Raw genomic sequence first — 26,983 nt, forward strand, 5'->3', positions numbered from 1 at the left:
AGTAAATAACCTGGAGATTTCAGAACAGGTATTTCGGACTTTCTTGCACACTTGGAAGTAGCACAGAACTCTAAAATAATTTGTGTGCCAGTTTTTCAACATAGTGCTATATGTAATTTGGCTGTAGACAGTCATTTTACTTTTAATTTTTTTTAATAGAAATTTTTCTACATAAAGTGAAAGAACTGGAAATAGAAACGAAATCCGAACTGAAGAGGAATTACCACCATCCAGGTCTTTCTAACTTATTCATTGTTGTCTAATGAGAATTTTTTTTTAATTTCTAGATTTAAAAAAAATTTCTAGATCACAAGGTTGTGAGATCAGGCCCTGCTTTGGGCTCCATACTGGGACCATGGACCTGCTTCAGATTCTCTCTCCCTCTCTCTCTGCCCCGCCCCTCCTGCTCCCTCCCCCATATATAGATAGATAGATAGATACTGTGTCTGGTCTTACAGCCATATATATATTTTTTTTCCCTTCCCCCCCCCCCCAGATCAGGGAAAAGTAGTATAAACCAGCACTGTTCTGCTAGCTTAACAGATATTCCATCTTGGAGTAGAAGTTAGGTGATTTTGTTAAAGACAGCAGTAGGTCAAGTATGACATGGTTCAGTGCCTAGCTTTACTGTTCTTTTTAGATAAGTCAGCTTTTGCTGTAGTTTATCTTTGAGGAAGAGGAAGTGTCTGTCACTGCTGCTTATTGCTCTGCTGTCTCTGGCAATTCTGTAGACATTGAAGATAGGGTTTATCAAATAGAAGGAGTTGATATACTAGTAATATTGCAAATTCTTTTTCTCTTAGCAGAAATTAAATTCCTTAATGCTTATATTTTAGTAAAATCAGTGGTAATCACCTATGAGTTTAGTGAATCAGATCATTACCTCTCAAGGTGCAATAGAAAAGTTTTTTATGAGTGACACCTTTGAGGATTCCAGTGTATAATTCCTAATATGTAATACAAATAAGAGGACCTTGGCTGCCACATTTGAGGTTAAATCTCCTTGCATAAAAGACCCTGTGTTGATCTGGTCCTCTTCTACTGAAACATTTCTATTAACATTACCATTCAAGATGATTTTAGAAAATTAAAGACAAATCACTTTTTTGTTTTCTACATTGACCAACATGTAAGCTGAACCCTAAATTTTTTTTTAAGATTTTATTTATTTATTTGACAGAGAGAGATTACAAGTAGGCAGAGAGGCAGACAGAGAGAGAGGAGGAAGCAGGCTCCCTGCTGAGCAGAGAGCCCGATGCGGGACTCGATCCCAGGACCCTGAGATCATGACCTGAGCCGAAGGCAGCAGCTTAACCCACTGAGCCACCCAGGCGCCCTGAACCCTAAATTTTTATGTGTTTTCCACTTCGTAGTTTCAGAGTGTTTTATAAATACAAGCGCTTTTTTAGAGGAAATGATTTTTTTTTGTTGTTCAAGTGAGTGGCATAAATATTTTATATTCTTGGATCCTGTAAAATACCCTAAGTTCTAGATACGTGGTAATAGTCTACTTAACCCTCTAAAAAGAATCTATTTATACAGCATATGCTATTTTATACAGATAAATACTGGTACATAGCTGGCAACATTAAAATGTATTATTCCTGTGGTATTGCCAAAGGAAACATTGGTACTGTATCTTCCTGCATTTAGGTAACCAAAAATCAATCCATAACGTAAAATTTTAATGGGTTTTTATATAAAGCATATTTACCAATGTGTTTACAAAAGTGAGGGGCAAAGTAGGAGTTAAAATGAATTCTCAGGCAGTAGCCTGGTAGGTATAGACAAACATTTTGGTTTCCAGACAAACTGGAATAAAGTAGTACACAGCAGAATAATAGTTTAGTAGATATTCTAGTGTCCTGCATAGGCAATAAAGTTAAAATAATTACTTAACTAATTGTTAGCCCAGAATAAGCAATTCCATCTGTTTGGGAATTTATATCTTTTTCTTCATCATTCACAAGGACTACATTAGAAACCAATTCAGTATGTAGTTATCACTATACAACCTTAAGTCATGTGTTCTTTTTGAAGTCTATCACTAATATTAAATCAGTAGCACTTTGATCTGTAAATTATCAAAGTAATAAATTTACATTTTGAACATTGGGGGGAATCCATCTCTCCCTCAATTAAACTGAATTTCTGTGGCATGTTGTATTTGTTATAGGGGGAAAAAAGGTGAGATGTGAAGATCTTATTCTTTTTTTTTTTTTTTTAAGATTTTATTTATTTATTTGACAGAGAGAGATCACAAACAGGCAGAGAGAGAGAGAGGAAGGGAAGCAGGCTCCCTGCTGAGCAGAGAGCCCCACTCGGGACTCGATCCCAGGACCCTGAGATCATGACCTGAACTGAAGGCAGCGGCTTAACCCACTGAGCCACCCAGGTGCCCTGAAGATCTTATTCTTAAAATAATATTTTGTGGTTTTCTGTCACTAGAGTCTGGTATCATCTTCGTAGCTACCTCAGACTTGTATATCTTTGGTAATAGTTTGGCTTTCTACCCATATTGCTGGTATTTTAAACACAAGATACTGGGGTGCCTGGGTGGCTCAGTTGGTTAAGAATCTGCCTTCGGCTCAGGTCATGATCCCAGGCTCCTGGGATTGAGCCCCATCAGTCTCCCTCCTCAGCAGGGAATCTGCTTTTCTCTCTGCCCCTCCAACCCGTGTGTGTGTGTGTGTGTGTGTGTGTGTGTGTGTGTGTGTGTGTGCGCGCGCGCACAGGTGGTGGCGGGTGGGGGTGGGGTTTTGTTTTTCATTGATTACATTACAACAGTGTGGCAAACTTTCCATTGAAAATCACTTCCAATTCTAAACTGTCAAATGACAACTGTATTTGTAGAATGAAGACTGTTCATAATTTGATGCTGCTCGTCCTTAATGAGTTTATTAGCCAACTTCCAAAAAATACTCTTAGGAAGTTCAGTTTGTTATTGATATTTAGGAGAATACCTATAGAGTGGGCTTGTTAGTTTTTACCTTAGGAAAATTTAAAAGGGCTGTTCTTTAATATCAAAAATAGTACTTGTCAAAGTTCTTGTGAACGGAAATGTTTTAAGTAATTTTCTTCTCTGTTTTAGTCTCAGAGTTTCAAACAGATTTTAAAGTGTTTGGGTTTATTTCTTTTTTTTCAACCCCTTGATATCAGACAAGAAGGGGAAAAAAAGAATTCTTTTGGTTAGGGTGTATCTAAATTCAGAGATAACAAATAGATTTCATCTTTCTTGCCAATTAAGAGTGCTTGGTATCCTAGAACACTGTCATGAGAAAGCTTATGGATCAAGTTCAGGATCACAGGGAGAGACTGCTAGGATTCTTTGTCCATCCAGGGTGACTAAGGAGGAAGCACTGTAAATTTGCCACTTAATTTTCTTTCCTTTACCTTAGTTTTCAACATTAGGGTTTTGTTTTGGCTAGCCACTGTCCATTGTTAAAACAATTTGTGAATAAACTGTCATTAAATGAACACTGTGTTAATTGTACTAATCAGTTTTTGTCTTTGAATTGCTTTTACAGTATTTGACTTCCATTATACTTTGTTTTCTTGAAGACTTAGGATTTGAAAAGAAGCCATGGGAGGTGTATGGTTCCTTACACATAAGAGTGACAGGAAGTAATGAGGTTTGAGGCAAGTTTAGTTAGGAAAAGTAGTGTGTAACTTACGTTACGAATAGTAGTAGCTAAGGTTTATTGGAGGAGCCCAGTCATGATATGGTAAATGGGCATTTGGTGCTGTGGTAGCTTTAGGAATGAATGACATGAACTTACAAAACCAAGAGATTTAGCTGGATAGGAAGGTGACCCTCATGGAGGAATGAAAGTTGGAAATTTGATATGCAGGTTAACTAACTTTACCTCTTATTAAAAGGGGGGGGGCATTTTTATAGTTCAGGAATGATCCGGAGATTGTATTTAACCTCTTAAGGTTCTTTCCTGATTTGGGCTAGAACTAGAACTGCAGCCAACATTAAACCAGATAATTAGGCTTTTCTTATTGAGAGAAAGAGAGAGAGGTGGGGGCGGGGGAGTAGGGAGGTGGGGCGGGGAGGGAGAGAGAAAATCTTTAGCAGGCTCCATGCCCAGCAGGGAGCCCACCCAGAGCCAGACCTGGGGCTCAGTTTCACAACCTTGGAAATCATGACCTGAGGTGAAATCAAAAGTCAAATGCTTGAGCCACTAAGCCACCCAGGCACCCAGATAATTAGACTTTTTTTTAAAAAAGTCTCTACATCTTGTACTGATTTTATCAAGGTTAGGGAACTGTAAAATCCCTTCTTTCTAAAAGAGAAATAATTGGATAATACTTGGTCACAGTGGTTGGCTTGAATGGCTTATTTTTAGACCATATAAAATAAAGGTAAAATATCATTGCTAACCTTGGTCTTAATTATAATGATATAATTAAGTGTTAACTCCTTTCTAACCCTGCTGTGGTTAGATGTGTTCTGTCATTATTGACTTCTTTTTTTCTTTTTTAAAGATTTATTTAATTTCGAGAGAGAGAGAGCAGGAGGAAGGACAGAGGCAGAGGAAGAGGGAGTGTCTCAAGCAGATGCAGACGTTGAGCTTGGAGCCTGAGGAGAGGCTCCATCTCACAGCCCTGAGATCAGGGCCTGAGCTGAAACCAAGAGCTGAACAAGCTTAACCAACTGCGCCACGCAGGCATCCTGACGTGTTTCAGTAGACTGTTAGAGTTCACTTACAGCCATTTAAAATTTTTGGTAGTAAGTATGTGTATCCTGATGAGGTGGGACTACAGTCAGTGTGACTGTTTCTGCTTTCTTAGAAAAGAATTTTATGGAAGATTATGAAAAACTTTGATTATAGTATATACCAGGTGCCATATACTCCTCTAATATTTAAAGAATGTTAAAATGTTGTCATGTGTTTCCATGAAATTTTTTGTTTTTATTTTTATTGTATTTTTAAGGGTTTTGTTTGTTTGTTTGTTTTAAGTAATTTCTGTGCCCAGCATGGGGCTTGAACTCATCACCCCAAGATCGAGTTGCACACTCTACCATATGAGCTATCCAGGAGCCCCAGACTTTTGCTTTTAAAGAGGAATCACACATTACATTATAAGTAGAGCTAAAATCCAACTTCTTCATTCCCATTCCCAGAGGTGATAAGAACCTTGATCCTAACTTTGTTGAGTATCAGTTCTGCGCATATTTTTATACTTTACTATTACTACTTATGTTTTGGCTATAGTCCTTATTGTATGTTTATGCTTTTTTAGTTTTCTTATAACTTTTCCATTTCGTGTTGTTGAGATTTAGTCATGTTGATACATATAATACTTATTAATAAGCAATATTCCTTTAAATTCTTTTACTACTTGTGTGTATCTCAAACAACTTATTTCTTAGTTTATTTTCCTGCTTTAGCAAATTAGATTGTAACTTTTAGCTCTTACAAACTATTTCAGTGAATCTCTTTCTTTCTTCATGCAGATGTGCAAGTGTTCTCAGAAATAGAATTTCATGATGGTTGGGTATTCACATTTTTCTGTCTAGCCAAGTATTTCCAAATTAGCCTTCAGAAACAGGTGTGCCAGGTTTTATTACTGGCAGTGTATGAATTGCTGTTCTCCACATCTTAAAAAACTTGGTTTTTCCAGTCTGGGTTTGAAATAGCTTCCTAATATCTGACCGAATACTAATATTTTAACCAAAATCTAACAAGGTATGGTGTATGTTTGTATATTCATTGGCCATTTGGATTTCTCACATGAATTTTCTATTGTTTTATTAGATTGTCTGTTTTTTTAATCTCTTTGTTGGAGTTCTAGTTTATATTCTGATATTTAATCTTCAGTTATGTGTGTTACAGATAATCTTCTACCAAATAGTGGCTTGTCTTTAGCTTTATTAAATCTTCTGTTGTATGTTGAAATTTAGCTAAGATGTTTTTTGTGTCTTAAGGAATCCTTCCAAAGATATTTTTCTTTCAGTTTGGCTTTTCAGATTTAGGAATTCCAAAATTATGGAATTATATGATGATGAGGGGAACTAGTTTTACGTTCTTCTGTGTAAAGAGTTGGCCATTCAGCTTTCCATTGAATAGTTCAGATTTCCCCACTGATAACGGATGTCATCCCTTTTATATATCCAGTTCTGAGTTTTGGGGCCTTGTATTTTGTCTCACTGGTCTTTTTGTCTTTCTAGATACTGCTTTAATTGTTATGGCTTTACGTAAGTCTGTAGTTGCCAGTTTCCATCAGATTTTCTTTAGAATTTTGCTACTGCTAGTCTTTGTTTCCTTGTGAATTTTTGGATCTTTTTATCTGTTTCCATTAAAAACCCTGTAGGGAATCTGGTTGGGACTTACTTGAATTTATACACATGTGAAAATTGTCATCTTAAAAAAAATTATGTCTCATTTTTATAAGTCTTTATGTTTTCAGGTTTTATTTTTTCTCTAAAGATCTTGTATGTATCAAGTTAGCATAAGTTGGTGCTGTGAATAGTGCTTTTTATAAAAATGAATATTTTCCACTTGTTGGCACGTACCAACACTTTGACAGTCTTGACAGTTTTGCTGAATTCTTTGCTTTAATAATTTGTGGTGTCTTTTGGATTTTCTGTGTCGATAATCTTCATTATTTATATATGTTTTATGTTGAAATATTTCTCTATCTCCTGAGAATATTTCTCTGTCTCCTCTGAAATTGCCACAAGATTGAGATACTAGAAGGCAGTTTCAGCTAGTTAATTTGGGAAATATCTATATGTGAAGTTTTGTCCATGTGTTTCCTGTAATTGACTTACATACATATATACATACGTTAAGTCTTGGGTTTTTCTTGGCAGTAGACTAAGCGACATAAGGGCCTTTAGATGTTAAAACCCTCCCATTCCCATTGGGTATAAATGTTGCTGCTACTCTCGAATTTCACTCAGTTTATTTCCTTTTAGGAGACGCAGGTCAGAATGGAGATGGGCTGCAGACCGAGCAGCTATTGTCAGCCGCTGGAACTGGCTTCAGGCTCATGTTTCTGACTTGGAATATCGAATTCGGCAGCAAACGGATATTTACAAACAGATACGTGCTAATAAGGTAAGAGATAAATGTCTGGTCTTTTTTAGCCCAACTAAAAATTACGATTATCCTTTTTTCCCCATCCCTCAAGAACTCGTAACTGGGTCAAAGAGAAGAGTTTAATATGATCTGATATAGTGTTTAGTTTATTTAAGGGCCTCATGTTTAAAATAGAGCAGACCACACTATTAAGATGTAATGTTAAATTGAACATGTGTTTATAACGAAACAGTTCTGTATTTGGGCTAATAGGAAACATAAAAAAGAGTATGTAAATGTAAGCCATTGATGTAACTCATTATTTGTTATATTTATGGGAAAGCAATGATGGCTAAGGATATCCTCTTGCTTTTCTACTTAGATGCATTTCTATTTTACCACTACGTGTCCCTTGATTTTGTGTCCTCTAGTCTGCAGAGTCCTGATTCTTACCAAAGAAGTTTTATCTTTGATAGTGACACTGTGGTAGTTTTTCTTCTTAAAAATCACCTTAGAAAAGAGTCCCTTACTCAGTTTGGGTTTGACTGAGGGGTAAATGTGCATGGAAAAGACACATTCATTAGATAGGTTAGGGCCTACCGTGTACCGGGCACTGTTCTCTTTAGAGGGCTGTGTGGTAAAATAAAAATCCTGCTTTGTGGCGCTTACATTCTTTCAAGGTTTTTTTTTTTCATATTAGCTAGATGAAGAGTCTGTTGCTCTTATAAATACATGTCACAACACTTTTTTTTCTTGCCTTAATGCTGGTCAAAGCCTTCAGAAAATTGCTGTACTGTGTGTACTGTGTATGCATTGAATTAATTAGTAAGCCAAAAGTTTAAAAGGATGACCAACTGACAAGATAAAATGAGAGTTTGAAGTTCTGCAGCCCCCTGTATATATCATCTAAGCTTTTATTCCAAAAATTCCACTGGAGTGCTCTTGTAGTTGTGTTTTTTTTTGGGAAAACATTTTTTTTCCCCCAAAGATTTTTATTTATTTGACAGAGATCACAAGTAGGCAGAAAGAGAGGGGGAAGCAGGCTCCCCGAGGAGCAGAGAGCCTGGTGCGGGGCTCAATTCCAGCATCCTGGGACCATGATCTGAGCTGAAGGCAGAGGCTTTAACCCACTGAGACACCCAGCTGCCCCGGGAAAACATTTTAGTTGGGTACCTTATATTACCTTTCTTGGTGACTGTTTTAATTCTGCCATTTATTAAAATCATAAAGCATACCATAATAAACATCTTTAGCTAAGTCATATGGATACTTGTATGTTCTGGATACCTACTTCAGAGACGTATTTTGGCAGCAGGCTCAGTTTACAGCCTCACTAGTTGTGAGTGGGATTTCTTTCCCCGTAAGATTTTATTTTTTAAGTAATCTCTACACCCAGTGTGGGGCTTGAACTGACAACCCAGAGTTCAAGAGTCACATACTCCACTAACTGAGCTAGCCAGGCACCGGAGAAGATACTCTTTTTTTTTTTTTTTTTTTTTTAAAGATTTTTAAAAAATATTTGAAAGATTTTTTTTAAAGATTTTTATTTATTTATTTGACAGAGAGGGAACACAAGCTGAGGGAGTAGGAGAGGGAGAAGCAGATTCACGGTGGAGCAGGGCTCGATCCCAGGACCCTGGGATCATGACCTGAGCTGAAGGCAGATGCTTAATGACTGAGCCATCCAAGTGCCCCCAGAGAAGATAGCCTTAATTCACTTTTGGTTCCTGTTTTATTCTTTGGCTCATAACTCAGCAGTAATGACAACAGTTTGGGGAAACTTTGAAAAGTCTTAGGTATTTCTGAGTATCTGGAACGTGCTTATCTGGGAGTTTTGTGCATATATTGACTCTTCAGGAGTTTTATTATTCAAAAAATAATGTATTAAAGAAATGTCAGGCTTGGGATTAATAATCTTTTGTTCTAGTCCTGTCTCTGCTACCACAGAGCTGTGTAAGCTTGGGAAGAAAAGTCACTGAACCTTCCTGAGCCTCCGTTTTCATGGTCTATAAAATAAGGCATTCAAGATTGTAATATATTGTCTTGGTCTACAGTCTGGATACACAATATCTGTTACAGAATTCTGATTGGAAGAATAAAAGTTGAATGCTAATCCTAATAAGTAGTATGTTGAAAACTGACAACTATTTAAAATTTGTATTTATACAGTGTCTGTTTAAACGTATTAGTTTCTTGGGGCACTTTATTGGGTAACAGCACAAATTGAGTGATAAAACAACAGAGATTTGTTTTCTTATAGTTCTGAAGGCTAGAATTCTAAAATCAGCAGAGGGAAGGCCACACCCCCTTTGAAGATTCTAGGGAAGAATCTTTACTTGCTGCTTCTAAGTTTCTGGTGGTTGCTGGTAGTCCTTGGTATTCCTCCTTAAAAAGCATCATTTCTTTTTCTGCCTCTGTCCTCACTTGGGCATCTTGTCTCTGTGTGTCTGTGCCTATATTTCCCTCTTAAACGAACGTTAGTCATATTGGGATTTAGGGCCCACAGTAGGGCTCATTTTAACTCCGTGTTGTCTGCAAAGACCCTAATTCCAAGTAAGGATCCATTTATAGGTTTTAGGTTGCATAAATTTTGGAGGGATACTGTTCAAGCCTATATAACACGTAAGCAATAAAATATACCCCAGAGGTAAATTAATGTGCATTTGGTCTCCTATCACTATAATAACAGAAGTCTTTGAGCATTTACTGCATGCCAGGCGCTGTGCTAAGCGTTTTACTATTACTTACAAAACTAAAAGTTAACCATTGGAGCGTCAAAGAAGAAATAGTTTGTTCGTGGTCAAGTAAACATGTGAGCACAGAGCTGAGAGCAGGCATTTGACTGTTGCTCAAGTTAGTTGCTTCCAAGAGCTTGCCTACTTTTTGAGTTACTAAGATTTTTAACTGCCTGTGTTTTGGTAAAGTGGATTGATATTCCCATTTCCTATCCTCCAAGATTTGTTAGGATTGCCTGGGTAGTACAGGCCTTTTCATGAGATGAATCCAGACTTGGTGGTAAACTGTAGAGCTATAACATGTCTTAGGTTGGGGAATAAGAGACTGAAGCTTTCTTTTTCTTTTTAAGGATTTACTCTCTAGCATGTTAACTTTAATTTTCCGAAAGTGACATATTCCAAAAAGAAAATAAAATATTTTGAGAACTACCACTAGTTGATTACCAGTTTATTTCCTGTCAGAAATTAAGTATTAATCTTGAGAGTTTCTTTTGGGAGTAATGATTCCTGTTGCTTTTTGGAGAAAAAGGATACAGTGTTTAGGAGTTCCTATTTTAATTTTCATGATCAGTGAGCTTATTTTTTTTAAGATGCTCCCTTATAGAATGAGAAAGGAGAACAATATATGTACCTGGAGTGTGTACGTAAACAAGTATGTTCATGTATTCTTGTTTAGTGCACAGAGCAAATCTTAGAGCTTACATATTTGTAAGAGGCAGAGCTAAATTTGAACTCACAGCTATTTATCTGACTCCAGAGCATTTTCTAACACTCTGCTATTCTGTTCTTTTGTCTTTATTATATGTCTTGAGCATATTTATTGATATTTCATACTTGCTAAATAAAACTGAGGGGGAAAGCACAGGGACCACATGGGTTTTGTTGTTAAAGGAGACTTCTTAACACAGTCTTCAACATCCATGTCTAATACATACCATTTTTCTTTTATTTCTTCTGACTGATCTGTGAAATTACATAGCAGTTACTAACTGAGGATGGACATATTATTGGGAATGAGAGGTGGAAGAGCTTGGAAGTTTCTGGATAGGAAGGGAGCTGAAGGGAATGACAGAAGCCTAGAAATACACCTTTGTCTTCAAAAGTGATGTAAAGCAGTTGACATTCCCATCTTAGAGGGTTAAAAGGCATTGTGGACAGCTATGTCTTGTCTAGGTAGCCCAGCATGGTTCATGTGGAACTGATCTGCAGGGAGACCACTGATTTATCTTAAGATGGATAAGGAAGACTGACCTACTCAGAATGAAAAGGGGAGGGAGTGTGTGAATTTACATCTTAATTTTGTGTTATAAATTAAGGGGTGATTTTTTTTATCTTGTACTTTGGTTCCATATATTACATGAAATTGTTGAAATAGCAGCAATTAAGTCTACAGCTTAAGCTTTTTCTGTTCTTTTTTGCTTGCTTTCTTTTGCCCCATTTTATAATCAGGCTTAGCATAATTCCTTCTACCAATTCTTCCTTTTTTAGTTTTGGTTCATACTATTTTTTTTCTTCCTTTTTTTGACTTCTGTAGGACAGCTTTATGTTTCTGCAGAGGAATAATGTATAAGGATATATTATGACTGCATGCAGCTATGATCCATCCCAATTCCTTGGATCCTTTTATAGAATTTTTCTAGGCCTAAGGGCCTGGACATGATTCTGGTTTTGACTTGAGCAGTGGTGAAGAATGGGGAGACTCTCCCAGTCTTTGTATCTTGGCCTCTGCTAGTTTGTGGTCTATTTTAGAGTGCAGTAATAGCCCTGAGATGCCCACTCCCATTTAATCCTTGCATTGTCCTTTCTTCTTTAGCATTTTACACCTTCTTATGTACTGCATAAAATTTACTTACTCAAATTGTTTATTATCTGTCTTCCCCAGGATTGGAATGTAAGCACTTTCAGGGATGGGTTCGGATGAGGATTACCAGGGTGGAAGGATCTGTCTCTCCTTCTTTCCTGTATTCCCAGCCCCTAAAACAATGTCAGTAAGTGGATAATTGATGCCTTGATCTGAGTGAATGAAAGAACATGAGGAATTTGACCCAGTGTTTAGCCCTCGTCCTGCCATGGATTGGCCTGTTGACATCACCTTCAACCTCCATCCTCTCTGGGTCTATAAAATGACTTGGAATAAGTGGTCCCTACCAGGGCTTTTTAACTCTCAGGAGAGTGTCCTTGTTGTCTTTCAGATAGGTGTTTATTTTAAGAGATTATTCAGTGGTTTAAGGAAAAAGTTTTCTCTCTGGAAAATAGTGACTCTTATAACCTGACTTATCATCTAACCTAAAAAAAATTGAAGGAGTAACTTTATACCTGGTAATTGGCTTATTTAGGCTTCTGGCTGTAATTAATATAAACTTAATATTCCTATTCAAGGAAAAAAAATTTTTAACCTAAAACTCAAAAAAACAATTGCTACACATTTCCTTTCTTGTATATGATTCTGCTAGGGAATATGGGGGATTCAAATATATTTGTATTTTGGGACAAATGTATTTGTATTTTGTCTAAGTCTTTAGAGGTGTCCCTCCATTGTTCTTTCTTAAGATCAGCCCCTCCCCCATTTCCTCTCCTGCATTCCCTATTTCATTAGAGATTTTTGAGTTAGAAAGGACCATAGGAATGGATCATCTGGTTCGCTGGCTATTACAAGAGTCTGGGTCATCATAATAGCTATGGAGCTCAAATTGATACAGTCAAAAATTTTTTTTTTCTTCTTCTTTTTTTTAAGTTCTGACATTTATATTTCAGGATGGTCACTGGGGGGATTCTGATGCTGAGTCAAGATTGACGGAAGTCTAATATGTTTCAATTTAGAGCTTGCCTTGGGACTTACCAGTGGAGCTTTTTTAAAAATGTAGAATACCCAGCCATAACCCCAGGGACTTGGAGTAAATCTGATGTTGAAGCTGGGCAGGTATAACTTGATAAGTTTTCCTAGGTGATTCTAATACAAAATTACCTTTAAGAGACTTACTAGTCAGATCTTCTTGTTTTCTAAATCAGAAAAGGAAAACTAAAGACACAAAGCCCTGGTTACTTTCATCCCAGTCTTTTATGTTATACAGTGTCAAAAGTTGGTTTTGGTTACCTCTGTTTGAGTTCATTGTGAGATTCATGTGTGTGGCTTTTTGTTTGTTTTATACTGTGAGCTCACTTGTGTCTTTACCAAGTTGCACCCTTGCTGACTAGATAGGATTTGTAGAGTCGTTTTAAGTTTCTTTTTACATTTTTTAATTCCTGGGATAACTATAAGATCCAGCTTTGAAATTGTGAAGCAGGAACCTAATCTGGAGTGTTATTTTTTTTTTTTCCAATTTATTTTGGAGTGTTATTTATGCTTATGAGAAACAGGTGCCTTTGGAACGGCTTTGTTTGTTTTAAGTTCTTGGTTTGTAATATATTGTAGGGAGTGCACTGTTCCACCTTTGTAACAGGTAAAATTTTGGTTACTTAAATACAGATGGCTTATCACTGACATTTGTAGCACTTAACATATTCGTAGCACTAAAGGTAATCTTTAAGCCACATCTGTGATCAAGTTACGTAGAAAAATTGCATTGCTGTTGTTACCACAGTATAGTCTAGTTAGTAATACAATATAAAGTACCAGACTCTACTAAAGATTCCAGACTAAAAGATGCTAAAGGGAACAAGCTTATGTAGGTCATAGCATTTGAGTGGGAAAAGGGGGAAACTAGGGTATTCTTTATGTTGAAATAACTCTTGGGAAAGCAAAACTGCTGATAGTGTTGTTTTTGTTTGAGAATCATAGGAAAAGGGAAAGGGGCTTTGGTAAACCAGTCCCCTGCCCCTAACTCTTGTGATACTAACTTGTAAATTAAATTTGTGCTTTATAGTACCACTCACTGATGCTGCTCTTCTGTCTTGCAGGGGTTGATAGTTCTTGGAGAGGCACCTCCCCCGGAACATGCAACAACAGACTTATTTCTTCCACTTAGTTCTGAAGTGAAGACAGATCATGGGAATGATAAATTGGTAAGTATAAAAGACAGAAAAGGGGGAATGAGGGAGAATTCTGGCATTTGCTTCAGTACACAGTTATTCTCTGTAACAAGGATCCTGGCATTTTTTTCTTTTTTAAAGATTTTATTTATTTGCTTGACAGACAGATCTCAAGTGAGCAGGGAGGCAGACAGAGAGAGAGAGAAGGAATCAGGCTCTCCGAGGAGCAGAGAGCCCGATGCGGGACTCAATCCCAGGACCCTGGGATCGTGACCTGAGCCAAAGGCAGAGGCTTTAACCCACTGAGCCACCCAGGCGCCCAAGGATCCTGGCATTTTTTGAAGGAAGGGAACTGTATCCCCTTTTATCACTTTTGGCATTTCAAGGCCTGAATTCCTAAGTAGAGTGGAACAGGGCCCCTCCTGCAGCTGTGTAGTTGACCTTGACTTTAAAAGCAGCTCCTAACGCAAAAACAACAGCCAGAGCAAGTGTGGGCATTGTGGGGTATTACTGAGAATCAGGAGACCATGTTGCTCTGACACCTTCACAAGTTTAAAACAGCCTTTCTGGGCCACTACAAAATGAAAAGGTTGGACTAGAGGTTTAACTCACAAAGATGTTGAAAGCTCTCTCGGAGTTGCCTTTTTATTTCTGTCATGAGGGTAAAACTGTCATTTTCTATAAGTTTCTGTATCCTTAGAGCCTAGCCCATATCTTCCTCTTCCATGTTTCCTTCTCTTTTTCTATTTCCTCAGAACCCAAATTAATTTTTTTAGCTTCTCAGCCCCAAGAGCGCTTTTTTATTTGTTTCAGGTTCTCCCCGCCCCCAGAAACTCATTGGCTTTTATGAATATTAATATTTCTTGATTTAAGTCATTTGTTAGAAATTCCAGAGTCCCTTGACAACAGTTTATTTGGGAGGCTGGAGTGCTAGGTCTTGGTTTGCATCTGCAAATCAACAAAGCTTGTTATCCTTTGTTATCATTTTAAGCAAGAATTCATGGGATATGGTGGAAACTAACTTTCCTAATGACAGAACTTAAAGCCAGGGATAAATGTGAAGAAATTAAGAAGTTAATGGTTCTTAACTGGAAAATGGTTTTAAAGAAATTAAAGACCTCTGCCTTCGGCTCAGGTCATGATCCCAGGGTCCTGGGATCGAGCCCCGCTTCGGGCTCTCTGCTCAGCAGGGAGCTTGCTTCCCCCCCCCCCCCCCCCCCCCGCCTCTCTGCCTACTTGTGATTTCTCTCTGTCAAATAAAGAAATTAAAGAGTAGAATGCCAGATTTTGCTAGTATTCAAGTCCACAGTGTGAGTTCATTATAAACTATCTATAGAATTTTTTTTACAAATGATTTGTGAAACTGTTTGTGTTTGCTATAGCCATGAAAAAAGTTGTTACAAGTGAGAGAACATGGGTAAGGTCACCTGGTGCTTGGTGATATGAGGTACAGGAAACATGAGATCTGAGGCATATGTGATTGAGAGGGAGTTTTATAAAGATACTTATATATTTGTATATTTAGGAATTCCAAAAAATTTTTGGATCATCTTTTGTGAGGTTTTTCTCACCTCAGTGCTTGTGAAGGATAGGACATGACAGTCTCTCATTTTGTTTCTGATGCTCATTTTGTTTACACATGTTCACATATGTGCATGCAACCCTTAGGGATTTGTCCCTTTTCCTACCCACTATTCACTTGCATGAGTATGCTTAGTATTAGATTGCATGATTCTTGAAGGTCAAGGTCATCTTCCTCGTACCTGATATGTCAACTGCCAAGCAAGCAAGAGTTTTTCACTGTAGGAAGGCCTTTTAAAGTTCCTGGTTTGTAATATATTGTAGGGACTAGAATGTTCACCTTTGTTCATGTAGTAGTTTTGGTTGCTCAGATACAGTTGGCTTACTTACTTAGAATTACATTTGTAGCACTTAAGGTAATCCTTAAACTACATCTTTAATTTTGCCTTTTTGTTATCCAGCTTTTCTGAAAAGTGATTTATACCTCTTCAGTTTTGCTTTAAAAAATCTTAAGTCACACTTGACACAGGGGCAGCTGTAAATTTTCATACTCCTATTTAACCAGCCTATTTTCCATTTCTATTTTGCTTATTAATTTTTTTTCTAAAATGGAAGTATTTATTGCCCCCCCCTTTTTACTTCTCCCTCTCAAAAAACATTTGAAGACTGTGGCTTAAGAATAATTATGTCAAAGATGTTTGTTTTGTTGTGCTGTGTTGTTCATTCTTATATCTTCACTTCTGAAACTCACAAAAAAGCCAAAGGGGATTTTTTTTTAACCTATCAAGATACAGTTTCAAGAAGTTTAACACAATTTTCAAAGATATACATTGTGACTTACTGATAAAGGTGAGAATGATGAGTTCTGAAATGAGATTACTCAGTAGCCTCCAAAACTTATTATAATATCCTATAAGAATAATAAAGCCATTACCTTTGGGGTTATGTTTTCAACTAGACACAGAACAGTTTTAACTCCTCAGTGTTCTAAAAATAAACATCCAACTTGAGGTATCTGAGCCCTAATCAGGTATAAATAGTAAGTAAAACAAAGTTAAGTAATTTATTGAGAGTTATATAATCCTAGGAAGGCTTGTTAGATGAAGTTCAGGTGCTACACTAAAGGACACATAATCATCTTTTTGTCTTATTTACAAACTGAATGAGTGTTTCTTGACTGGACCTATATATATCTGCTTTGGTTATGAGCACAGTACAGACATGGCAGAAACTGAATTATTTTAGAGACTGAATATATGGGTGAGCCTTTTTAGAGCTATGGAGATAGCAGGAAATGTTCCCTGAGATGGAGTGGGTTTTGTTTTTGTTTTGTTTTGTTTTGTTTGTTTGTTTTAAAGATTTTATTTATTTATTTGACAGACAGAGATCACAAGTAGGCAGAGAGGCAGGCAGAGAAAGAGAAGAAGAAGCAGGCTCCCCGAGGAGCAGAGAGTCTGATGTGGGGCTCGATCCCAAGAGCCTGGGATCGTGACCCAAGCCAAAGGCAGAGGCTTTAACCCACTGAGCCACCTACGCACCCCAAGTGGGTTTTGTTTTTAAACCACAGAGTGGTGGGGGAGAAGAAGGGAGAAACTCCTAGGAAAAAAGCCCCTTTAAAAAAACAGACTTCAGTCTGACTTCTAAGTCAAAGGCAGTTTGAAAGGTAAAAGTAGGTGGAGAGAAACTAAGGGCTTTGCAGGTGCTGATAAAGCCAACTGTTGCACTAATAAATTCAGATATGAAATAAAAAACCTTCTGAACAAAAAGGGTGTGTTCCTGGAAAGAGGAAGTATATAAAGCTGTTGAGAGCTATTCTCCCATGTTCTAAAACATGTCCTTTCCTTCTTTCTTCTCCCACTCCATTCTCCTGAATAAACAGTAGTCCCCTTTTCTCCATTCAAGAATTAATGAGTGAAAAGTACTGACTTGGAACCTATGCCTTTTACAAGGTGGGAAGAATGCGTTTAAAAACTACCAAAGAAATTCAACAAAATTTCAGACAGAAAACACACTCAGAGGTGAGGGCCTTCCTTAGTCCATTTGGTACGGGGTTTTTAGAACTCAGCTAGAGAGCCACAATCTCCTTGGCTTTCATATTGTCAGAGGTTGGAGGTCACTGCTGCCAAGAAGCTAGAAATTGAGGGAGGAAGTAGTGACAAAGGGGGAGTCATGGTGGGGGTCGAGGTCTTAGTCCCACACTCTGTAAATCCCTCTCAGATCTTTGAACCCCTTGGTTGGGGTTCAAAATGGAAAATAGGCTGGTTAAATATAAGTATGAAAATTACAGCATTAGAACCCCACCTCATTGAACCCCTTCAACTTCACAAAGTTCAATTTGGTGAGTTTTGATAGAGCCTAGTAGAAAGCAACAGTTGGCAGGCTGAAAGGAGCGGAGCCCAGAACGTATTCACTGCCCACTGCAGTGAAGACAGAATTTTGGAGTTTGAATTCTGTCATGACTTGGTAAATACCTAGGGCCTGGGCCTTACACTGAAACCAAGGGCTCATGCTTTGGGATTTAAAGACTTTTCCTGGGATTAAGAGGGACTCACCACAGGAGTAAGTTTTCAAAAAAATCCAAAATAGGCTCTAATATGTTCCTGTGAAAACATGAAAGTAGTTATACAAAATCAAGGTTCATTTGGTTTCTAACTAAATAGAAATTTGCCTCGTAGAGCAAAAATCAGTGTGCTTCAGGGAAAATTAATTGAATCTAGAGTTCATAACATACCATATACAGTATATTACACAATAACAATTTATTAGACTTATCAGTAAATAGAAAAATGTCTTCTTTAGTCATGAGAAAAAAGTCAGTAGAAACCGATCCTGAAGTGGCTCAGATTGGAATTAAGAAATAAGAATAAAAAGCATCTAATAAAAATATGTTTGAAGATTTATTACCACCACACTAACCAACTGAGCTAACCAGCCACTTGTGTTCGAAGATTTAAAGTAAAGATAGTAAATCTGGGGGAATCTAAGCAGAGAGGTGAAAACTAAAGAAGTATCACATGGAACTTATGGAACACAAATTGGAGAATTGAAAAGTACAGTATCTTGAGTAAAAAGGGTACTGTTCTACTGAACAGCAGCTTGAAAACTTACAGAAGAGAAGGGATCATGGGGCAGCTGGGTGGCTTACTCGGTTAAGCATCTGACTCTTGATTTTGCCTCAGGTCATGATCTCAGGGTCATGAGATTGAGTCCCACACGGGTTCCACACTCAGCACACATTCTGCTTGTCCCTCTCCTTGTGCTCCTTCCCTTGTATGTGTGTTCTCTCTCACTCTCTCTTACTGTCACTCTCTCTCTCAAATAAATACAATCTTTAAAAAGGGTCAGTGCACATAAGTATCCAACCAAAAAATAGACTGAACATAGAACTGCTCAGAAATGACCATAGTCCTGGGGAAGCACTAAGTACGTATCCTTAGAGTTCCAGAAGGAGAAGAGATTGAGTGGTACTGGTGGGGAGGGATGGCAGTTATGGAAATAATGGCTAGATATTTGAATGAAAAAGATAATTTTAGAGATTGAAGAAACTCGGAAAATAGTAAGCAGGAGAAATATAACATGGTGATAATGAAAGAGGAAGAAAATCTCACAAGTAGCCAGAGGGGAAAAAGATGCATTCCATATAAGTGAATATTGATAAGGATAGGTGACTTCTATTCAGAAACAATGGACAACAGACATCGATGGGGTGAGGTCATTAAAATGGGGGTGGGATTTGCCCTTTGACATTCTATACAGGGCTAAAAAAAATTCTTCAAAAATAAAGGTTAAATAAAGTCCTTTTTAGATAAAAGAAAGTTAAGAGGAGTCTGTTGGCAGAATATCTGCACTGAAAAATGTTAACTTTCTTCAGGTTGAAGGTGAATAAGAACAGGTGGAAGCTCAGATCTATAGGGAATAAAAGGACAGGGGGAAGTATAGTTAAGTATACTTAATGAACACTAAGCATAAGAAAGCTGCTGTGGGTGTATTAATAAGAGCTAAATAGTTTTTAAGACAGTAATACCAGAGATAAAGAAGGACATTTTACATTGATAATGTAATCATTATCATTGATAATGCAGTCATTTCATCAAGGAGGCAGAAGAGTCATGAAGATGGATGCTGCAATACGTGAAGCATAAGTACACGCACACTAAAGGGATAGGTAAATCCATAATCATATTTGGAAATTTTCACGTTCCTAACTCAGTAATTGATAGAATTACTTTAAAAATGAGGAAGTAAAAGATCCAAACAACACTGCCAGACACCTTGACCTTTTGGACGTGTGTAGAACACTGCTTTTCCCCCACACTTCCCATACCTTCTTGTGTGAAGCGGAAGTAATAATGTAAGTCCTTACTCTGTTATCTCAATTTCCAAACTCCAGAGATCTCTGAGAACCAGAAGTGGTTTTCCTAAGTCCTGCATCAGGGTCATTTGGCAGCAAAATTTGACATGAAGTGGTATTTGTTAAGACTGTTTATATTTTTAATTATCTATACCTTTTGAAGCAGAAGTATTAATGTATTTGATTTTTTAAAAAAATTAAGACTATTTTGGAGTGATCAGTTTAAGGTTGATGGCAAAATTGAGCAGAAGACAGAGATTTCTCATTTACCCCCTGCCTGGCATGGCACTCCTGCCTTGGGTAGTCTTCTCCATGGGTAATATCTCCCACTAAGGTGGTACATTTGTTACAAGTGATGAGCCTACATTGACATAACCACAGCCACCCAAGGTCCATAGTTTACATTACAGTTCGTTCTTGGTGTTCACATTCTTTGGGTTTGGATTTGTTTTTTATTTTGAAGCACTTAACCCAGTACATATAGTATATGACTTTGTAAAAGTCTGTATGAATTTCCATGCATGTCAGCATTCAGGAGTCTTAGGTAAGAGTTGCTCTGTTTGTGTACCTCATTAGAGTGGTTAATAATTAGCTGTTGAAGAAGTATACCATGCTTTTAACAGCATTTGGTCCATAATAAATGTTTGGTTAAAGCTTATTTTTCCAGACCCTACTGTGTGTCTAGGAAACACCTATTAGTAGAACCAGGTATCTTCCTTTGAGAGCTTTCATAGTCTTAAAACAGGCATATAACGGGGGAATAAAGAGGAAAAATTCTCACTTCTAAGGGAGGTTAGGAGAGGTAGCATAATAGAGAAGGATGTATTAGTGTTGAGTCCTTGTCCCTTCCAACAGAGAGGATACTGCATGTATAATATGAAAGGCTTGAGAGAGTCTGGCATTGTAGAGGAATTAGAAATACTTTTCCTTGAAAAAAAAAAAAAAAAAAAGAAATACTTTTCCTTGATGGAGTGTTGGATGATTAGGCCAATTCATAATGGGTTTTGTATTTATCTTAATGAGCTTATATACTTTATCCTGTAAGGGGACAGGAAGCTGTAGACTGATCCTAGATTTTTTTTTTTTTTAAGATTTTATTTATTTATTTGACAGAGAGAGATCACAAGCAGGCACAGGCAGGCAGAGAGAGAGGAGGAAGCAGGCTCCCTGCTGAGCAGAAAGTCCAATGCAGGGCTCGATCCCAGGACCTGAGATCATGACCCGAGCTGAAGGCAGAGGCTTCAATCTACTGAGCCACCCAGGCGCCCCCTGATCCTAGTTTTTTGTATGATGAAATTTGCTTTACTCAATACTGCTGGGTTAACTTTTCTCCTTTAAAAAAGACTTTTTAAACTGGGACACCTGGGTGGCTCAGTGGGTTAAAGCCTCTGCCTTCTACTCAGTCATGATCCCAGGATCCTGGGATCCAGCCCTGCATCCGGCTCTGCTCAGCAGGGAGCCTGCTTTCTCCTCTCTCTCTGCCTGCTTCTCTGCCTACTTGCGATCTCTGTCAAATAAATAAATAAAATCTTTTTAAAAAATGATTTTAAATTTAAAAGTTACAAAAGTAGCACATAGGGTTCCTGTGTACCCTTCACGCAACTTCCTATAGTGTGGTTAACTTGCATAATCATTGTACAATGATCAGAACCGGGAATTAACGTGATATAATACTATTCAGATTTTATTCAAATTTCACTCATTTTTCACTGATTTTTTTGGGGGGGGTCCAAAATCTGTACTTTGTTGTCCTTTCTCTTTAAATCTCTTCCAAACTGTGATGTTCCCCCCCCTTTGTTGTCTTTCATGGCTTTAGTACAAAAATACTGGTCTGTTATTTTGTATGTTCCTCCTGATTGGAGTCACTTGATGTTTTATCATTCTTAGAGGTCATACATGTATCACAGTAATACCACAGAAGTGATACTGTGCCCTTCTCAGGGCTCTCTCCTGGGGATGTGGGATGGTGGTGGTGATGGCTTCTTTCACTTGGTTAAGGCAGTGCCTGCCAGCCTTCCCCACTATAAATTTAGGTGTTTTCCCTTCGTAATCAGTGTCTGTCTCGTGAGAAGTACTGTGTCCTATTCCGTTGCTCATTATACCTTAATCACAATTTTATCATCTTCCTAGTGGGTTTGGCCTGCGACAGTTTTTAGTGTTGTTGACTGAATAATTTTCTGTATTAGTTGGGATTCTATTAGGAAGAGCTGTCTTTTCTCATTTATTTATGTATTTATTCAGATGTTTATATCAGAATGGATTCATGGATATTAATTTTGTTTTATGGATATAATCTGTTACTATTATTATTCAGTTTCTCTACTTGTTGAGACAACTTTTTCATACTGGGTCTCTTTCATCTTGGTTCCTGTGTCTTTTCAGCATGTTCCCCTCAGTGAGTATTCACTTACAGGCATCAAAAGATGTTCCAAGCTCATCTTGTATTTTACCTGCTCTAGCCCTGGTTCCTTTTATTGGGCAATAGAGTTCAGAAACCAAGATCTGGGTACTGGTTATGCTCATTGCTGCTTGGTGTCATTGCTTCTGGGACTTCTCAACAGACAAAGCTGGGAAACATACGTTTGCTCAAGCTTGTATATACATACATATGTACGCAGATGGGTGGTATATATTAAAAACTGTAAGTCCAGGGAAGCCTGGGTGGCTCAGTCGCTTAAGCCACTGCCTTCTGCTCAAGTCATGATCCCAGAGTCCTGGGATCGAGTCCCGCATCAGGCTCCTTGCTTGGCAGGGAGCCTGCTTCTCTCTCTGCCTCTGCCTGCTAGTGCACACACTCGCTCTCTCTCTTTCTCTCTCTCTGACAAATAGATAAATAAAATCTTCTAAAAAAAAAAAAAACTATAAGTCCATATTTATAACAGTCCAATACCACAGCCTTCCCTCCTTCCTTATTGATACTCATTTTTACCACACAAAGTAATTTCATAATTGCCAAGTCATATCGCTGTGAGAATGTATTTACTTACCAGAGGACAGTATCATGTACAATATCTTTGCCCTCTAACATGCAGTCAAAATTCTATTTTCTGAAGTTTTACTTCGGCTAAGTTTTTTGCCTCATCTTTCAGTGTGCTATGAAATTGTTCTATAATATAGTTAGGTTCTGGTTCTGGGTGGCTCAGTGGGTTAAGCCGCTGCCTTCGGCTCAGGTCATGATCCCAGGGTCCTGGGATCGAGTCCCACATCGGGCTCCTTGCTCAGCGGAGAGCCTGCTTCTCTCTCTGCCTCTCACTGCCACTTCGCATGCTTGTGCACTCTTCTTTCTCTCTCTCTCTCTGACAAATAAATAAAATCTTAAAAAAAGAAATACAGTTAGGTTCTTTTGTTATTGTGATATTCCACTTTTTCTCTCCCACACACAATGGTTGATGATGATGATGATGATGATGATGATGATTTTATTTATTTGAGAGAGAGGAAGAGAGACCACAAGCTGGTGGGGGAGAGGGAGAGAGAGAAGCAGGCTCCCTGCTTACAAGGGGCTGTATCCCACAACCCAGGGTTCATGACCTTAGCCAAAGGCAGACGCTTAACTGACTGTGCCACCCAGATGCCCCTTTATTAGTATTTTTTGAGTATGTGAAGCATTACTACATTTCTCAGAGTCCGAGCTGTACAAAAGACAATTTTCTCCTTCTTTTCATACTGTTCCCACCTTCTGTAGGTGGCCATTTTCATTAGTTTTTGGATTAGCTTTCCTTTATTTCTTTTTTATAAATGAGTAAGTGACATGTATATTTTCTTATATTCCCTTTTTTCTTCCAGGAAAGGTAATTACTGGGTAAATATTTTATAAAGGACTAGATTTGAAATTGAGATTTGTTTAACAAAATACTGCTTCTGTGGCTTTTGACAGATGACTTCATTATTTGTGTTTATTTCTATTTGTGAAATAAGCCTCGTTTCTTTTACCCTTCCTTACTTTGTGGAGTGGTGGTGATAATAAGTCAGAGGATAAATGCTTTCTCAGAAGAAAGGCATGCTAAAAATGTAAGCTCTTTTCTTTTTAAACAGTCCAGGCTATAATCTTCTACCATTGGTTAAAGCCAAAACAGCTTTTTTGCGGCGGGGTTGAAGTTTTGCAGTCACCAGGGACAGTGAATAGTGCATTGGCCCAACAAGGATTTTGGGATAGAGAGTAGAGTGATAGGGGCTGAGGAGTATTTGATTTACCATATTTAAATTTAAAAAATAATAAAATAAAAAAAAGACTGATTAGGACTATTAAAATAGGGATGTGGATAAATAAGTTGAACAAAAATTTAGGACTGTTTTTAGTAGTTGCTGTACTTCTCTAGTTTTTTGATGTGTATTTTCAGTGTGTGGGTAAATATCAATCTGTGATGCAGTAGCCTTTGGACTTGTGTGTGACAGCCTTGTGCTGATGGAAATTTTTCACCGTAAATGATTCAGGGGTGCTTAGCTGGCTCCAGTCAGAGGAACATGTGACTCTTGACCTCAGGGTCATGAGTTCAAGCCCCATGTTGAGTGTAGAGATCACATACATACATATATATTTAAAAAAATTAAAAATTACCTTTGCATAATTGTATAGATTTTTTTTTCTTTTTAATATTTTATTTATTTGACAGACAGATCACAAGTAGGCAGAGAGGCGGGCAGAGCAAGAGAAGGAAGCAGGCTCCCCGCTGAGCAGAGAGCCCAATGTGGGGCTTGATCCCAGGACCCTGGGATCATGACCTGAGCTGAAGGCAGAGGCTTAACCCACTGAGCCACCCAGGCGCCCCAATTGTATAGATTTTTTTAAAAAAAGATTTGTCTTTTTGAGAGAGCGCGTGCATTCACAGGAGCGGGTAGAACAGAGGAAGAGGGAAAGAAGCAGACTCCCTGCTTGTCCCTCCCTGCTGAGCGTGGAGCCCAATATTGGCCTTGAACCCACAAACCTGAGATCATGACCTGAGCTGAGACCAAGAGTCTGTTGCTTAACTGACTGAGCCACCCAGGCATCCCTGTAGAGATTTTCTTTTAACCTCAGTATAGAGACATAGGAAAGTGAGGCATATATGGTCCCAGTATGCAGAAGTGGAAACTTAACGTAACTTACTTGATGGAAGTAGAATTTTCAGAAGGTTCCACTCTGAATTTAGCACAATTTCCTGGCCACGGTACTAGTTCATGGAAATGACTGGTGGTACACTGTTGAGGGCCAGTAATATTTTGGTGATTTTAAACAAGACTACATTAAGTATCTTTGAGATGAGCTTGAAACATGAAATAATTGATATAAAACCAAAAGCTTAATTTATTTTCAACCAAGAATAAAAGTTGAATTTGTTAGCTTTTTCTTTCTTTTTTGATCATGTTGGTCAGAAAATGGAACCAAAATGGTACTGTCAAGTTTTTTACACAAACATGTTACACTTAAAAAATTGGCATTTCAAGCAGTTATGACCTGACATTCATTGAATAACTAAAGATACACATAAATTATGCAGATTATGTGTTGTTAAGTGTGTGCCTGTGATATTTACCCTTTGCTTTCTCTACTTACTGGCAGAGTAAGTTGAGTGGGTATGGATTCTTAGACCCCAAGAAAATCTACCCCCATAAGGCCATAATTTAACCTAACTTTTCTCTAAAGGCTCTTTGTCATACTTAATTGGTCTGGCCAAAAGAGTGGAATGATGAATCAGACAGATGCCTGCTTAATATGAGTAACAAATTTGTATCTCATTGCTGTGTTACTTTGTTCCTTCAGTCAGAAAAGAAATCACTTCAGTAACCCTCCTTGTACTTTAAAATCACCCTTAAAGGTAATCCTCTGAGTCTGTGCTTTTGGGAAATGTGGAATTAAAGAGATATTCTTTACCTCTTCAGTTATTCTAATCTTCTCTTTCTGGCTGTGGGATGCATGTACCCGTACAGTGTATCTGAATACCACATACAGTTCCAGAGAAGCTCAATAGTAAGTCCTGCTTTCTGGACAGGAGAGCCTGAGAGCCTTTTATTCTTTTTACAGTCTCCCATTGGAACACTGTATCTGAGTCATGCATTAGTTTCCTAAAAACACTAATGATGTAAACCACTGCAGTGGTGATGATCAAGCTTAAGTTAGTATATGGGTTTAACATTGGGGAAGTGTTCATTACTGTACTGTACCTCTACCCTCTCTGTACCCTCTGGGCTGCAGGACAGAGAGTGTTTGCTTTTTCTTAATTGTGAATGCATTTAAGTAGCTTTAAGTAAAATTATGCGTGTTGTGAGTTGTGTTTTTTTCCAGATGGAACACTGTTGGAGGATTGGGGCTAGTATTTTAAGCTCTTTACATTTGAGAATGAATGATGAACCTAATTGCCCCAATGCCCTGCTTTTGGATCTCAGTGTGATTATAGGCTATCTCATGGTCCTCTGATTATGAAGTGTGTCCTTGTATGACTAGAAGCTAGGCACATTCCCTCTGAGGTTCATGCTCTTGATTGCTTGTTATGTGCTGTTTTATCATTGACAAACATTTCTGTGCTAAATAATGTTTTGCCTGTTGCCTTCAGTTTTAATTTGGGGGCTGAACTGTCTCCAGGAAAGTTTTAACTTCCTTGAAGAAAATCAGTAAAATTCACTTTGAATATTAATGGCATCTAAATATATATACATCTGTAGGCAGGATAAACAAGATATTAGCAGTTACCTGTAGGTCATGAGATTACTGATGTTTTGTGCTTTTTCTTCAGACTTTTTGTACGTTTCTGAAATAAGATCGTATTAAAGAATGGCAGCATTTTTGTCTTGAATAGGTGTCCTTCCAGTTAATTCTTCCATAACCTCTACAAAATAAACTTTAATTAAATGAGGATTCAACCTGCTACATGGGGACACCTTATAAAACATGTAGATATATAGATCATCTCTCTGCCATAATTTAATGTTAAATGCTTTTAAGTGAATGTAAAATTGACTGAAGTTTTTAAGATCAGTATACCGGGGGCACCTGGCTCAGTAGGTTAAAGCCTCTGCCTTGGGCTCAGGTCTTGATCCCAGTGTCCTGGGATCAAGCCCGTAGCAGGCTCTCAGCAGGGAGCCTGCTTCCCGCCCCGCACACCCCCCCCCCGCCGTTTCTCTCTGCCTGCCTCTCTGTCTACTTGTGATCTATCTGTCAAATAAATAAATAAAATCTTAAAAAAAAAAAAAAGATGCAGTATACCAGCAAGAAGTTCGTAGTCACAGAAATTTCATGTTGAAAGGAAACTTCTTTATCTAAACCAGAACTTACATAACCTTAGGAAAGCTGTAGCATCCCTGGAGTCACACATCTAGTCAACGTCAGCCCGAATATTAACTCTTTAATGTTTGTTTGGGTTTTTTGAGGCTCCCCCTGCATAGTAAATCTTCATGAGAAT

General features: G+C 37.9%; 1 protein-coding gene across 3 annotated transcripts in view; it reads left to right on the plus strand.

The window, feature by feature from the left end:
* KANSL1 (KAT8 regulatory NSL complex subunit 1) overlaps window positions 1-26,983 on the plus strand; it is a 179,021-nt gene that overhangs the window by 115,454 nt on the left and 36,584 nt on the right. For all 3 annotated transcript variants that reach the window (XM_044247699.1, XM_044247698.1, XM_044247700.1), the window contains 2 exons: window positions 6,929-7,070; window positions 13,664-13,768. In XM_044247699.1, coding sequence (XP_044103634.1) covers window positions 6,929-7,070; window positions 13,664-13,768 — 247 coding nt within the window. The remainder of the gene's footprint in view (window positions 1-6,928; window positions 7,071-13,663; window positions 13,769-26,983) is intronic.

Source organism: Neovison vison, chromosome 5 (genome assembly GCF_020171115.1).
Source record: "Neovison vison isolate M4711 chromosome 5, ASM_NN_V1, whole genome shotgun sequence".
NCBI lineage: Eukaryota > Metazoa > Chordata > Mammalia > Carnivora > Mustelidae > Neogale > Neogale vison.